Genomic DNA, 14,131 nt, shown 5'->3' on the forward strand with positions numbered 1-14,131 from the left:
GAAGAATCATTAGAACGTGCATCAACAAATCCTACCAAAAAGACGGACACTGGAGAGTAGCTTCTAATGAAACAGTCTACAAGGAAATAGAACCAGTAATGAACACAATCAGGAAGAAACACATTTCATTTTTTAACATCTAATCAGGACACCATAGAACAGGATCATCAAGAGAATAATAGAAAAATTATGGAATTATGCAACATAACGTGGATTACAGAGTTCAAGATCAATATGGATGAACTACAAATTACAGTGGAAGACCTAAGAAACAAAACAGACAAAATCAGGAGAAAAAAAAAAACCAGAATCAGACAACAGGAGGGGTGATTTCCGATGAAGAAAGATAAGATCTGAGAGAATGAAGAAGTACTGGACTGACAGGAAACTGAAAAATTCTTCGTATAAAGTTGGCTAGAGTGGTCCAATGAGGGCCATAAAATGTAAATAATAATAATAATAATAATAATAATAAAATGTGAAGCTTTTCTTTAGCCGTGAATGACCTATACCGAGAACTCTCACTAATCATCCCCAACACATTACTAGATGCCAAGCAAATAATGCTATTTGTATGCAATTTCTCGCTGCCAGATTTCGAAAAAAAGAAATTCAAGTAGCAGGGTCTCTTTGCATATAAACTGAATTTGGGGTAGAGGATTAATTAGTACAAAATGATTACAATAAAGAAGTAAATGAAAGATAAACAATTTAGGAAGGGAATAATTTCACAGGATTGGAAGATTTGAGCAATGAATTAAGGAAAATACTTTAGAGAATGACCTATGAAGCTTAAACTACATAGCTGCAGTATTAGAATATTAGTCAATTTCTTGTGAAGGACATAATATATTTTACTTGCCAATGTTTGTTTCATGTAACTGTGGTAATTGTACAATAATTCAAGAATTACAATTTATATATATATAAAAGTAAAAGAATCTGCAAATATGATTAGAAAATTGTACATGAATATTCTCAATTATATATCAAAAAAAAAATTTTGAACTTGTTACATAAAAGTCAATTCTTGCACATAAAATACAAAATTAAGACAGATCTTACTACAGTTGAATATGTGTGCACATGAAAAAAAACTCTTACAATTTCCTTAAACTTAAAGATATTGGGTCAAATGAGTGAACAGTTTATTGTTGCTTTCAAATGACATAGGAAGCCAACAGCTTATTTTTGATTATATAAAAACACAGAAATTTAAATACATTAGAATTATATTAATAAAGATGCTCTTCCAAGTAAAAATTATTGCATGGCATTATAATTTAGAATTTATATTACATCAAATAGAACTCAAATAATATGCCTTCACATTTTAACCCCTTATTGCAAGATTCTGTTTTCCACAAGTCCAGCCAAATGCATCTATTTAGTCATTTTAATGGTAGATCATCATCTATTTCCTTTTGCAAAAGCCGAAATTATGTATAGTAGTGATGATGCCAACTTTTCCCCTTGCTAACCTTCCCCCAACTCCCAACCCCGTGGCCCTATATTTTTTTCTTTTTTTTTCTTTTTGAAAACGGAAACAAAATTTAGAATTAAAAAATAAAATGATAAGCTTTAATGTATTTTCAGTTCTGCAGGGCCACCCTTCCAGAACTGATGACAAATGCTTACTAAACAAAGGATATGGATACTCAAAATGGAAATTTGACATAATGAGCATCCGCGTCCACCTAGTAAACAAACCAATTAGGCACGGTAATTTAATAGAATGCTGTAAATAGCATAAGAAGTCAAAAACTTGTGCAGTAATACCTTTGTCTAGAAAAGTATTTACTTCCAAAAACTTAAGATATATATTTTTATGCATAGGCAAGTTGCAATTTGGAAAGTGGAAATCTTTTTAAATACAGGAATAGAAATTTAAAGCAATAAAAAAGCAGCCAGAAAATAGATAAAAAGTGCAATTGCCTAGCATACTTCCAACATCCTTCAACACTGATTAGAGAGGACATCAGGAATGAGCACTGTAAAGAAACCACCACTTCATATAAATGGCACTTCGAGATTGCTTCAACAAGGATGTGCTCTTAACCTTGCTGTCTCATTTGGATCTCTTCCCCAGGTACTTCTATTTTACCTTACGATGATTGAAAATTAATACATCAAATATGGTTGCCATTTCAAAAATTAAATGACTACCACCCTATTTCATTACTCAGCTTTCCTTATGAACAAAATTTGTACAAAATGTTGATGTATTAATGAATTTTTTGATTAACCAAAATAAATAGCTCTTAGATGATAGCGACATGCCTTTCGAATTTCATTTTTACAAACACATCAACACTGGACAGTTGTATTAGTTCACCAATCATGCCGATCTCAGAGAAAAACAAAAATTCATTATCCCAGAAGGAAATATTTCTTCCACTGTATTTCAACTGTCATTTACCGTCACATATTCGCTTAAAAAAGGGAAACACTTTCAATGCATACATGCACAAGTTCACGATTATTCATTCACCTTGTATCACATACATACACCGTAAGTTTGTCATCTCAATTCAAACTGCGATGTAATGAGCCGTTTAGCATCGCCACGAGAGATCCTGTAATTACTGCAGTATCTTAATATTGTTCCGATTACTAAACATATTGCTAGAGATACGTAACTGTCCATAGGTGGTATTACGATGTTCGGACAGAAATATGAAATTTATTAAATGTTTTATTTTACGCATGAGAGAGGATTGGAAAGTTCACAACTCGAGTCTCTGAACATTAATGAAAACAAAATATCAATTTTCCTGTGCCATCACTGGGCTACAAAGAGGAACTATTGCTCCTGATATCTAGCGAGATCCAAAAGATGTTTTAAATTACAGGTGGTAAAAAAAAAGAGAACCAGATATCAGCCACAGTAGTTCGAAAATAAAATTCCTGCTTAATATGGTAATAATTATGTATTTATAATAAGAATTTTAATTCCATATGAATAAGAAACTAGCAAACTTTCCAACCCTACACTTCAGTACTTATAAAAATAAATTTACAAAACTAGTCACTACTTGCATAACTCTGGCAAGAGACCATACATAACAGATCAGCCATAGATCCGAGGGGAGGGGGAAAAAAACAAAAAAAGAAAAAATAGGACGCTTCATATGTGTAACCGCATTTTATGCTAAGCAGCATTTTCTTCAGTTGTTAAACACCAAGTTTTAAAAAATGGGCCATTCTTTAACGAATGATGCCATCATCAGAGCAATGCAAGTTAGTGGTCTAGACATTTTATCGAATCAAACCAGTTAGCGGCTGAATTCACTATATAAATCGTATAAAAATCTAGACAACAAAAAATCGTACACCCAGTTTAAAACTTTTATACTCTTGCTTGTTCTTCATCTTCCACAAAAAAGAGTGGAAAATGCAACACAAAACTTCACTGTCCACCAAGTGAGGTGCAAACCTGTCGATTCACCACGTTACACACCTTTCTCTCTTACTCACAGGAAACCAACGAATCGCTTAATCTCTATTTCGAAATATTTACAGTCAAAAAGTAAAGAGAAAAAGAGGGACAAAATCTCACTTGTACGTTCTATAAATTAAACAGATTTGTTCTGGCGGCAGATTCATTTCGCTGTCACCGCCTCACAGCACTTTGAGATTGGTTTCTGCAACGAATGAGTCTATTTGCTCACATTTGCCTCTTCAATTCCCTGAGAATCTTCCAACTTCGCAACGTAGAGTGATGGATCGATAACCTGTAAAACAAGAGAAACATTACAGTCAGTATATGGAACAAAGAGTAATTTTGTTCATGTTTAGAACAAACAAAACATAATCGACAATTCCAAAACTCAAGGATAGAGGAAAGAAGTTTCTGTCCAGTGATCCCTCCCCAAGAAATACACGAGTTGAGGTACTTATCCCATCAAAATCACGTTCACTCATCAAAAACATACTTCCTACAAAACAAACATATGGACAAGATGACTATGGACTTCAATAGAAGCTAAAATCTTTAGAAGTGTCCAAGAACATGCTATAGACTGTAAAAATTGTTTGGAATACCAAGGATACAATGCAACAAAGTTGGTGAATTTTCCTTATTGTATCTTCCTGATTGTGTTCATTACTGGTTCTATTTCCTTGTAGACTGTTTCATTAGAAGCTACTCTCCAGTGTCCGTCTTTTTGGTAGGATTTGTTGATGCACGTTCTAATGATTCTTCTCTCTATCTCGAGTATTTTGTCTATTTGTGCAGTATTAGTTGTTTTGTTTTGAAGATGGTTTCACTTGCATAAGTTATTGCTGTTGAGTGACGCTTTTATAGTGTTTTAATTTTGTTGCTATTGACAGGCCGTTTTTGTTGTAGGTATTCTGGGTCAATTTATTTATTCTATTATGCCATGTTGGCTTTTTGTTGAGGTTATATGTTATGATTTTTCCCAGATATTTAAATTTATCTACAATTTTTATTTCTTGGTTTCCTATGGCAATTTAGTTAGAGTGGTGGGTCAATTAACATATTTACTGTCTTTTCAAAAGATATTCCAAGACCAATTTTCTGTCCTATTTCCTGTAGTGATATAACTTGTCTGTTTTCCTGAATATCGTTGGACAAGAGAGCAAGGACATCAGCAAATCCTAGGCAATTAATTTTAAAGTTATGTTGTCTTTGGGTCTTCCAATTTGGATGTTCTCTGGGTTATTCTTGTACCATTCCCCTGGTATATATATTCCAAGGCACAGTTGAGCAACAGTGGTGACGAGCAATCTCCTTGTCTTAAACCTGCTTTTATGAGGAATGGTTCAGAGAATTCTCCTCTGAACTTGACTTTTGATTTAGTGTTGGTTAAGGTGAGTTCTATCAATTTGATGAATTTTGGATGACCGGGCGAGTTGGCCGTGCGGTTAGGAGCATGCAGCTATGAGCTTGCATCTGCGAGACAATTGTGGAAATGTACACGTTCATAAAGTCAAATGTTTTTCTTCCAATATCTAATGCAAATAAATAGCAGTAATGAAAATGCTACAATTTAAATTTTCTTCGCGCCTTAGTACCTTGAACGGCCTCCTCTGGCAATGTTCAGGTCTCTGATGTGCTATGGCACACTGGCGATCAGTAGATTGAAATCATCTTGAGGAAGATGATCCTATTCCATCTGGGTAACTAATGAGGTCTGGGAGTGTCTGTGGAGGTTGTGGATAATCTAAAACAGCCATTTTCAACCTGTCCCATGCATGCTCAATGAAGTTGATGTACAGTGAGTTAGCTGGCCAATTTATTCATATGGTCGATAACCATTTCTCTCCAAGTTCCTAAATGATGCAAATCAACAAGGGTGAGCACTGCAGTAGACAAAAATTCATTCAGCACAATTTTCATCCCTAAAAGGTTGAATTCATTCGGTACACCGCTGAGAAGTTAACATCCCTCAAACTGGCCCAAAACTTTACACCACCACCTTCAAATCCATGCACCTCTTGAACATTCTGGTACTTTCCACCGCATCCTTTACTTCTCCGCACCCTGGCCAAAGTTATATTCATGTTTCATCTGCAACCATGACATTAAGCCATTCATCAAGCCCCAAATAAGATGTTGGTCGACTCAATTCTCTAGTAGAACATGTTGGATAGGTCAAAATTACCTTAATTGGGCACTATGCACCTGATAGTACAGTTTGTGCAGATACATGGACCCCGACTAGCCTCAAGAAATTCTCATAACTGTCGAGCAGTCTGCAATCTCCTGTGTGCTGTTATCAGAGTGTGAAAAAATCAAAACCATTTTTATTTCCTGTAAATAAGATTGATTTGATTTAAGACTTTTTAAATTTTTACTAGTCATTCTATATTATTTTCAGATTTGTGTATGCGTCATTAAGTACATAAGAGAATAACGAAATCTAAATGATGCATTTCAACAATATTTTGAATTGGAGTATGATATATTAAAAGATATTTTAGAACACACACACACACACACACACACACGCACGCACGCACTTCAATGGTTAACATTTGAATGAAGGGTTGAGAATTTGCTTGCTATTTCACAAGTATTGATAGAAATGATTTTTCTTGTGCAAATTGAAGTACAAATTGAATGGATGAAAACCATTACAGTATAAGTGACTTTTTTTTATAATGAGTTAAGTGCAGGATGTAACCCCAGGAGGATGTATCCTTTCACCAACAGATACAAGTGATAGCAGTAATATTCTGCGCTCTAGTGATGGGTGGTATAACTACAAATAGCATGCTTTATATGAGTTAAGATGTTTAAATGCCTTTTTCTCTGAATGACCAAAATGCTACTTATACCGTTATGGCTTTCATCCACTCAATTCATGCTTGAATGGATGTAAAACATATGAACTGTTTAATACTGAATGAACAATGAAATCCACAATCTGTGGTGGAGCCAATTCTTGATAACATTTTCAAACTTCTTAATTTTAGTGTCATTAATTTCAGATTTTTTTTAACACTTTTACTTCCTCCAAGTCATACTTTAGCATACCTACCAACTTTCAAAATGAAAAATTCAGAACATCCTAAAGTAGAAAATTTTTAACAACACGTGCATGCATCGCAAAATCTTGAGACATAATGTAAAAGGACAGCAAGGAAGGAGATTATACAAATACAAATACAAGTCAAATATATGTTATGATCATCCCTGAAATTAAATACAGTAGAACCTTGATAATTCGAAATTCGTTAATTCAATACCTCACCTAATTCGAAGCAGCTCTCATTCCCCGGAAACATGAGGTACGGTTTTGCACCTTATTTAAACTGTTTAATTCGAAATGCGGATAATTCGTAATTCGAAGAACAATGTCAGTCCCATTACCGAAATTCAGACTTAATTCAAAACTGCCGTTACATTAAAAATAAAATAGTATTTTACAGAGTAATTTAAATTCAAAATTTCTCCGCGTCATGAAAGAACGCGTCTTCCAGAACCTCCAGGGGTAGCTTCCCGCACTTTCACTCACTTCGGTGTGTCTACAGTATGCTTCATATGCACTATGTTCGAGTGAAATCTTAATTCTTCTGTATTTACCGTTTTAGAGAAACAATCCGCAAACACTGGCGATACCGACAGTTGACGAAAAAGCGTGGATCATATTATCAATTTGTAAGCACCGAACAATATTGTCAGTGCAGATGAAACTGCATTTTTTAAATTTCCTAATGCTGAGCCTAAAAAGACTTACGTTTTAAAGGAGAGAAGTGCCAGCCAGGAAATCGTAAAAGGGTAGGGGTCACTGCACTATGTAGCAATGTACACAGAAGAGAGACTACCTTCCCTTGTCATTCCATAATCCACAATGTTTTAAGGGTGTCCGGCAATTTCTGTGCAAGTACACGGCATCTAAAATGCATACAGTACAGTAATCCAACAGATAAAGCATTTGCACAGCATTTGTCCTCATCTTTGAATTTTTTTTCTTTCTTTCATTGTGTGAGGTTATGTTTGCCAGTGTTTTATCAAAGTGCATTATTGAATAATGTAAATGAACCTTGTTTGATACATTTTGGAAATAGTGTTCTCCAAGACATTTGAAAAGTTTAAACTGAGAATCAAGATGACTGCATGCATTAATGGGTTTTAGAATACTTTGTGATGCAACGAGAGTTGGCATTTTGAATTACGAGACAAGGCAGCCATGGACAAGTGCCATGGTGGGAAATCTTACAAGGATAGTCTCTGTTCTGCGTTGTAATGCAGACGGAAGTGAGAGACTTTCTCCCCTCATCATAGGTAAGTTTGATGAGCCACGATGTTTTAAGGGCATCTGGCTCTTTGCATGCAAGTACAAGGCATCTAAAATGCACACAGTACAGTAAACTAATGAACATTTATGAATTACGATTTGGCAGTTTATTTGACATCACGTAATTTTAAGTACAAATTTTTCATCGCAACAACTTCGAATTAACGAAGTCTTGCTGTACTTACACAAAGTTACATCTTGACGAGTGCTCATCTGTTTCCACTTAACACTGGGAACACTTTCCGTGACCGTATAAAACAAGGAAATTAAGCAGAATATGCCTCCCTAAAAGAGTGATAATATCGTTTCTTAGTTGAACTCATTACGAACATCACTAGAAATACTAAATCTCTTACAAATTTGTCACACAATTCCACGAGTTTCAGAACTCCAGCCAATGTTACTCAAACCCACACACAAACAAAGCCTTTCAACGCTGCTACGAAGCATGACACAGTTACTAAAGTTGTTTTATATAAATTCACAGCCTGCTACTTTTCACAGATTTTTCTTCCAAATCACAGCCTGCTACTTGTTTGGGAACATCTCAGTGAATGAAGTAGCAATTGAGGTCTAACAGGTGACAAAGGCATGTTAATAATAGATAATGTGATTATCAACACATTTTATTATTTATAAGATTCATTTTCCATACTGATTGGTTTCAATGTATAGACAAGAAAAGTATTCCACTGATCAATACTTATTTATTGTGAATGGATTATTACACTAGTACTGGTTTCAGCTTTTCATGGCCATCATCAGCTGGTACATTTATAGTCATTAGACAAAATCACAAAGATGTTACGTTAGATCATCCGGATGTCTAATGGAAATAAAATATATTGCAGTATTGTTAGTTTATAAAATATCTTATTAAAGGTGGTAGTGATGGTTACAATAAACTAAAATCTATTGAGTGTACATGGATATGAGTACATTAAACACATTAAAACATATAGGCCACAGTATAAAACACTTAAATGTTACACATTAAAACATAGTATATATTTTAAAACGTCTATTAAAATTTGAATGCTACGCAACACGAACTCATTCTTCAATCTCCTTGTGGTTCTTGTGCTGATTTAGTTGTATAAGGTGATCATCGAGAATGTTCTGTGGCTGATATACGTTCTATTGATGTGTGGTAAAAACTCTTGTCATTAAAAATTTTTGAATTTTTTTTTAATACTGTGCAATCCAACTATTGATGTACTTCAGTAAGTTTTTTATATAAACTGTGAGACAGGGTTTAATTTTGGAGCAGTTGGTGGCGACACCTCTCTCGTCTATGCTCGTTATGTGGTGGTGGTGGTGGTTGTTGTTGTTGTGGAGGTTTTGTACTGATATGTTTGGAGACTTGCTGTGTTTAATGTACTTATATCCATGTACACTCAATACATTTTAGTTTATTGTAACCATCACCACCACCTTCAATCACAGATATTTTAACCTAACAATACTGCAATGTATTTTATTTCCATTTTCCATTAGACATCCGGATTATATAACGTTACATTTTTGATTTTGCCTAATGACTATAAATGTTATGTACTAGCTGATGATGGCCATGAAAGGCCGAAACCAGTACTAGTGTAATAATTCATTCACAATAAACAAGTATTGATCAGTGGAACACTTTTCTTGTCTATACATATCAATACATTTACCAGTCGAATTTCAAACACTACATCTCGTATTACCAGCTACTATCAAAAGTCAAACAAATCCGATTTGACCGCAGAAAGCGAAACCAAGCGCGGATATTCAAAATCCGTACATTTTATGGAAAACCGGAATGCTTGGCAAGTATGCTTTTATATTTTTCCAATGGTACAGTCATTTCTCTGTCACATGAAGAGCAAGTGCTACTGGTTTAAACACATTTAAAAAGTGTTCAGCACTTTGCTTTATTTGAAGGTCACTAGTCTTTCTCTTAATTAAATTGAATCTTGTCTATTTTCTTCACAAATCTTCACACGTATAATGTAATATACGTCAAACAGCACATTACATCAAACTCGCTGAAGCAGGATTAATGATTGCCTTCACTCTAAATTTTGCATTGGCAAAATGATTATTGCAGAAATATTTAATTCAGAATGTCCTTCGGATAAACGTGGGTGTTACCCAAATGCGATTTACACTAAATCCAATATCCAAATGCATTGCTCTTACAGAATACATTGAACCTTGACTGAGCGTAAACCTGCATTTAATGCAAGAAATTTCAAGGTAAGGAAAGAACATTTGTACAACAGGATATAAGTCATATTGTGAGACAAAAAAAAGAAACCAGGAAGACTATGAAAATGGAGAAATAGTACAGAAGGGAGGCAACAGAGGTTCTGCACAAGCATTTCAACCCCCTGCTGAACAGATCAGAGGAAGATCAAACAACACACACAAGCTGATTGGGAGAACATGCCATCATGAGCAGAAAAAGACATGGCAAGAAAAATCGCTGGGAGTGGATGAAAAGAAAACAGACATGATCACAGCACCAGTGATCCAAGGTCTATAGTCAAAACAGGAACTGGAGGACAGCCGAGTCAGTATGAAGTAGTACTGGCTTAACAAATACAAAAGAATCAGGATGATGAAAATGGGGAAGAGGTCAAAAAGAGGTGACGAGGTTCTGCAGAGAAACAATTAAAACAATTTTAAAAAAACCAATAGGACAAACACACAGGAAGGTCAGTGTGGAAAGTGGGAGCAACAGAAAGAGGAGACTAGGACAAACTTTAAAATGCTAAAGAACAAGGATGACCTCCACATCATATACTGCAGTATTGGAATATATAGGCTCTCCCCATTAATCCCAGGTTCACTACAACCATCTCTTCTCAGCCCCCGATAAGCTTGTTTCTGCTTTGCAGTTCATCGGGGCAGAGGCAGACATCTGCATTCATTGCGGGGCCATCTTGACAGATCTTTCGTCTTGATATGGGAAGTGTAGGATATGCAGAAAGCCAGAAAAATACAAAGATAAATACAGGTGGTAAAAGGGAACACAGGACAAAAATAGGAGAAAAGTGTCGTAACAGGGTAACAAGTCAATTGGGGCGAGCAACAAGAAAACAGGGGATGAAAATAAAATAGACATGATAAAGGCAGCAGTGATACAGTACAAGGTCTGTAATGGGTACAGAAGGAGTTCACTGTAGTGATGGGTCATTCATGAACGAACTGACTCTTTTGAACGACTCATTGAGAGTCGACTCTTATATGAGCTAGCTCCCTCCTTGCTCCTTGAGAGCTAGTACGAGCCGACTCTTATCAACTGAAAGAGCTAGCTTGTCAAATCGACTCGTTCATTTCTAGCCAATACCATGCCTCAGATAATCACGCGACATATAGAAGCCGCTTCCTTTTTTATAGGCTGCCCAGTCTAGCCCTCTTCCCGCACTCAATCAGTGCTATGAGTGCAGTGGTTGTGGTCTGTCTGCTAGGTACGTTTTTGTGCCATAGTTCTGGCAACTTGCTACCTAACGAAACAATGAAATGAAATAAACAACATGTTGAGTAATACTTGCCAGTTCACTTCCTGCATGCACTTATAATCTATGAAGGATGTAGGGCCTAGTATACATCCAGTAGGTTTAAGAGCAAATAAACGACACCAAGTTCGGGTTAACTACCCTCAACTAAGCACGAACAAACAGTCACTATCCAGAATACTGAATATACCACTCGGCAAGTAGAAACAGCGTAGTTTTATTCTGTCTGAAATAATTAAGAAATACTCTCACCTGTTTCTTAAATGCAGTCGTAGTTATGAATCAACATATTTATTGCCAAAATCTTTCGGTTTTACGATACAGTGGATAAATAATACACCGTAGTTTTAAATCGAATTAAGGGAAATAGAAAATAACGCTAGTTTTGACTTTAAAATATAGGCTAAATAACTCATGCCAAAGTGTGTACCGCAGTACATTTTCAAATAATTATTTATTAACGTGCAGTCGTGTAACGAGTCCGACTACTTAGCTGGATGGTCAGCATTGAGGCCTTCGGTGCAGAGGGATCCGGATTTGATTCTCGACAAAGACTGGAATTTAATTCTTCTGGCTCGGGAACTGGGCGTTTGTATTTGTCCCAACGCTTTCCTCTTCATATTCAGACAACACACCACAATACCAACCACCACAGAAACAAGATTACATCCCTCCGCTTAAGGTTAGCGTGAGAAAGGACATCCGTCCGTAAAACAGGGCCAGCCGGGCTGAGCGACTCAGACGGTTGAGGCGCTGGCGTACTGACACCAACTTGGCAGGTTCGATCCTGGCTCAGTCCGGTGGTATTTGAAGGTGCTCAAATACGTCAGCCTCGTGTCAGTAGATTTACTGTCACGTAAAAGAAGCCCTGCGGGGCTAAATTCCAGCACTTCGGCGTCTCCGAAAACCGTAAAAGTAGTTGGCGGGACGTAAAGCCAATAACATTATTTATTATAAAACAGGGCCAAATCGACATTTGCGGAACAGTTCGCACCCACGACCCCACAAGTGTGGGAAAAGTGGTAGAAGTAGGTAGTGTAATTGTGTACGGAATGCCAATATATATCGAACATGTACGTCTCATACTGTGTAATCGTTCTTGAAAAAATAAAAAATAAAAAGAAAATAGAAGAGAGTGTGACCATACTGTGTGCAAAAAAAGGCAAAATACTATGCTTTTAAGGCCACAGCTGCTTCCTTCCAACTCCTAGGCCTTTCCTATCCCATCGTCACCATAAGACCTATCTGTGTCTGTGTGACGTAAAGCCCCTAGCAAAAAAAAAAAATTTACTATGCTCACTGTAGTATACTTGGTTATATGTACATTTGTGCTGATAGTCGTCTCTTTATTTATTTTTTTTTTTTTTTGAAGGATCGTGTTTAATCAGTTATGTTTCCTACGCTGCATTATTGAATGAAGGAATCTGTTGTTCCAACGCGGAGAGTCAAGCGAGAAACTTTCTGTAGTTCCAGTCGAGAGAGGATATTTTGAAGACATCTGTTGAGTGAAATGTAAACTACGTGAACAGGAATAGAGATTCTTGTAGACTGCCGGGGTCGAACGGAAGTATTGCCAATATCTCAAACATGAGTCCCGTACGGGGCATTCAATCTTGAAAGACATCACTTTAAGAAGAATGGAACTTAGGCAAAGTAATATTAGATGTCATCAATTAACACTGGATATTTGCGATACGTTTCTTCGTTACTGCATATAAAACTTTATCATTGGATTAATTGCTAATGTTGCCAGCAGTGTGTAAATATTGTTTGTTTGTTTTATTCCAAGAGTAGCGTGCCAAACTGGACATTGTGTTGCCATCTGTTGTGGGAAAGGTAACTACCTCGCGCCATCTCGCTCCTTCAAATAAAAACGGGTCATGATTAATCTAGAAAAAGTAAAATGACACTATTTTGACCTTTTATGAATAAATAACCCGTGCCTTAGTATATACCGTAGTAACTTACATCCCATTACATTTTTAAACAATTATTTATTAATGTGTAAGTACTGCCAATATCATGAACATACGTCTCGTTATGGTGCATTCAGTCTTGAAAGGCATCATTTTAAGAAGAAAGGAACATAGGCAAAGTAATATATATATTTTTTTTTTTTTTTTTGCTAGGGGCTTTACGTCGCACCGACACAGATAGGTCTTATGGCGACGATGGGATGGGAAAGGCCTAGGAGTTGGAGGGAAGCGGCCGTGTCCTTAATTAAGGTACAGCCCCAGCATTTGCCTGGTGTGAAAATGGGAAACCATGGAAAACCATCTTCAGGGCTGCCGATAGTGGGATTCAAACCTACTATCTCCCGGATGCAAGCTCACAGCCGCGCGCCAAAGTAATATTAGATGTTATCCATTAATACTGCATATTTGTGATACATTTCTTAGTTACCATATACAAAGCTTTATCGTTAGATTAATTGCCAATGTTGCCAGGAGTGCATATATTAGTTGTTCATTAGTTTTATTTCAAGAGTAGCTTTCTGAACTGGACATAGTGTTGCCATCTGTTGTGGAAAATGTAAATTATTTGAGCTATATCGTTCGTTCCCGCAAGTCATACAGAGCGCTTGGAAGTCGTGAAGAGCGCCCGGAAGTCATAAACCGGATGAACGAATGAACCTGGAGCGGAGAGCGGCCTCTGACTTCCTCGGCTCGCTCCTACTTTACGTTCAATTTACAAAGTATACATTTATTATTCACCTATTCAATACTTACAGTACCACGTTTTGTGGTTAAATAATCCTAAAAGATTGAAAAGTTGTGGACATGTTTCGCCCTTCTTATTGGGCATCATCAGCACATTAGCTAATCTTAAAACAGTTTTATTAAGAATGATTACACTATTGTT

At 36.3% G+C, this 14,131-nt stretch overlaps 1 protein-coding gene across 4 annotated transcripts in view; it reads right to left on the reverse strand.

Annotated features, from left to right (window-relative positions):
- Window positions 1–833: 833 nt before the first annotated feature.
- The window catches only part of LOC136881076 (ATP-dependent RNA helicase me31b), a 143,583-nt gene continuing 130,285 nt past the window's right edge, over window positions 834–14,131 (reverse strand). For all 4 annotated transcript variants that reach the window (XM_067153690.2, XM_067153692.2, XM_067153691.2 and 1 more), the window contains one exon: window positions 834–3,734. In XM_067153690.2, coding sequence (XP_067009791.1) covers window positions 3,660–3,734 — 75 coding nt within the window. In that variant the 3' untranslated portion in view covers window positions 834–3,659. The remainder of the gene's footprint in view (window positions 3,735–14,131) is intronic.

The sequence above is a fragment of the Anabrus simplex genome, chromosome 9 (assembly GCF_040414725.1).
Source record: "Anabrus simplex isolate iqAnaSimp1 chromosome 9, ASM4041472v1, whole genome shotgun sequence".
Taxonomy (NCBI): Eukaryota; Metazoa; Arthropoda; class Insecta; order Orthoptera; family Tettigoniidae; genus Anabrus; species Anabrus simplex.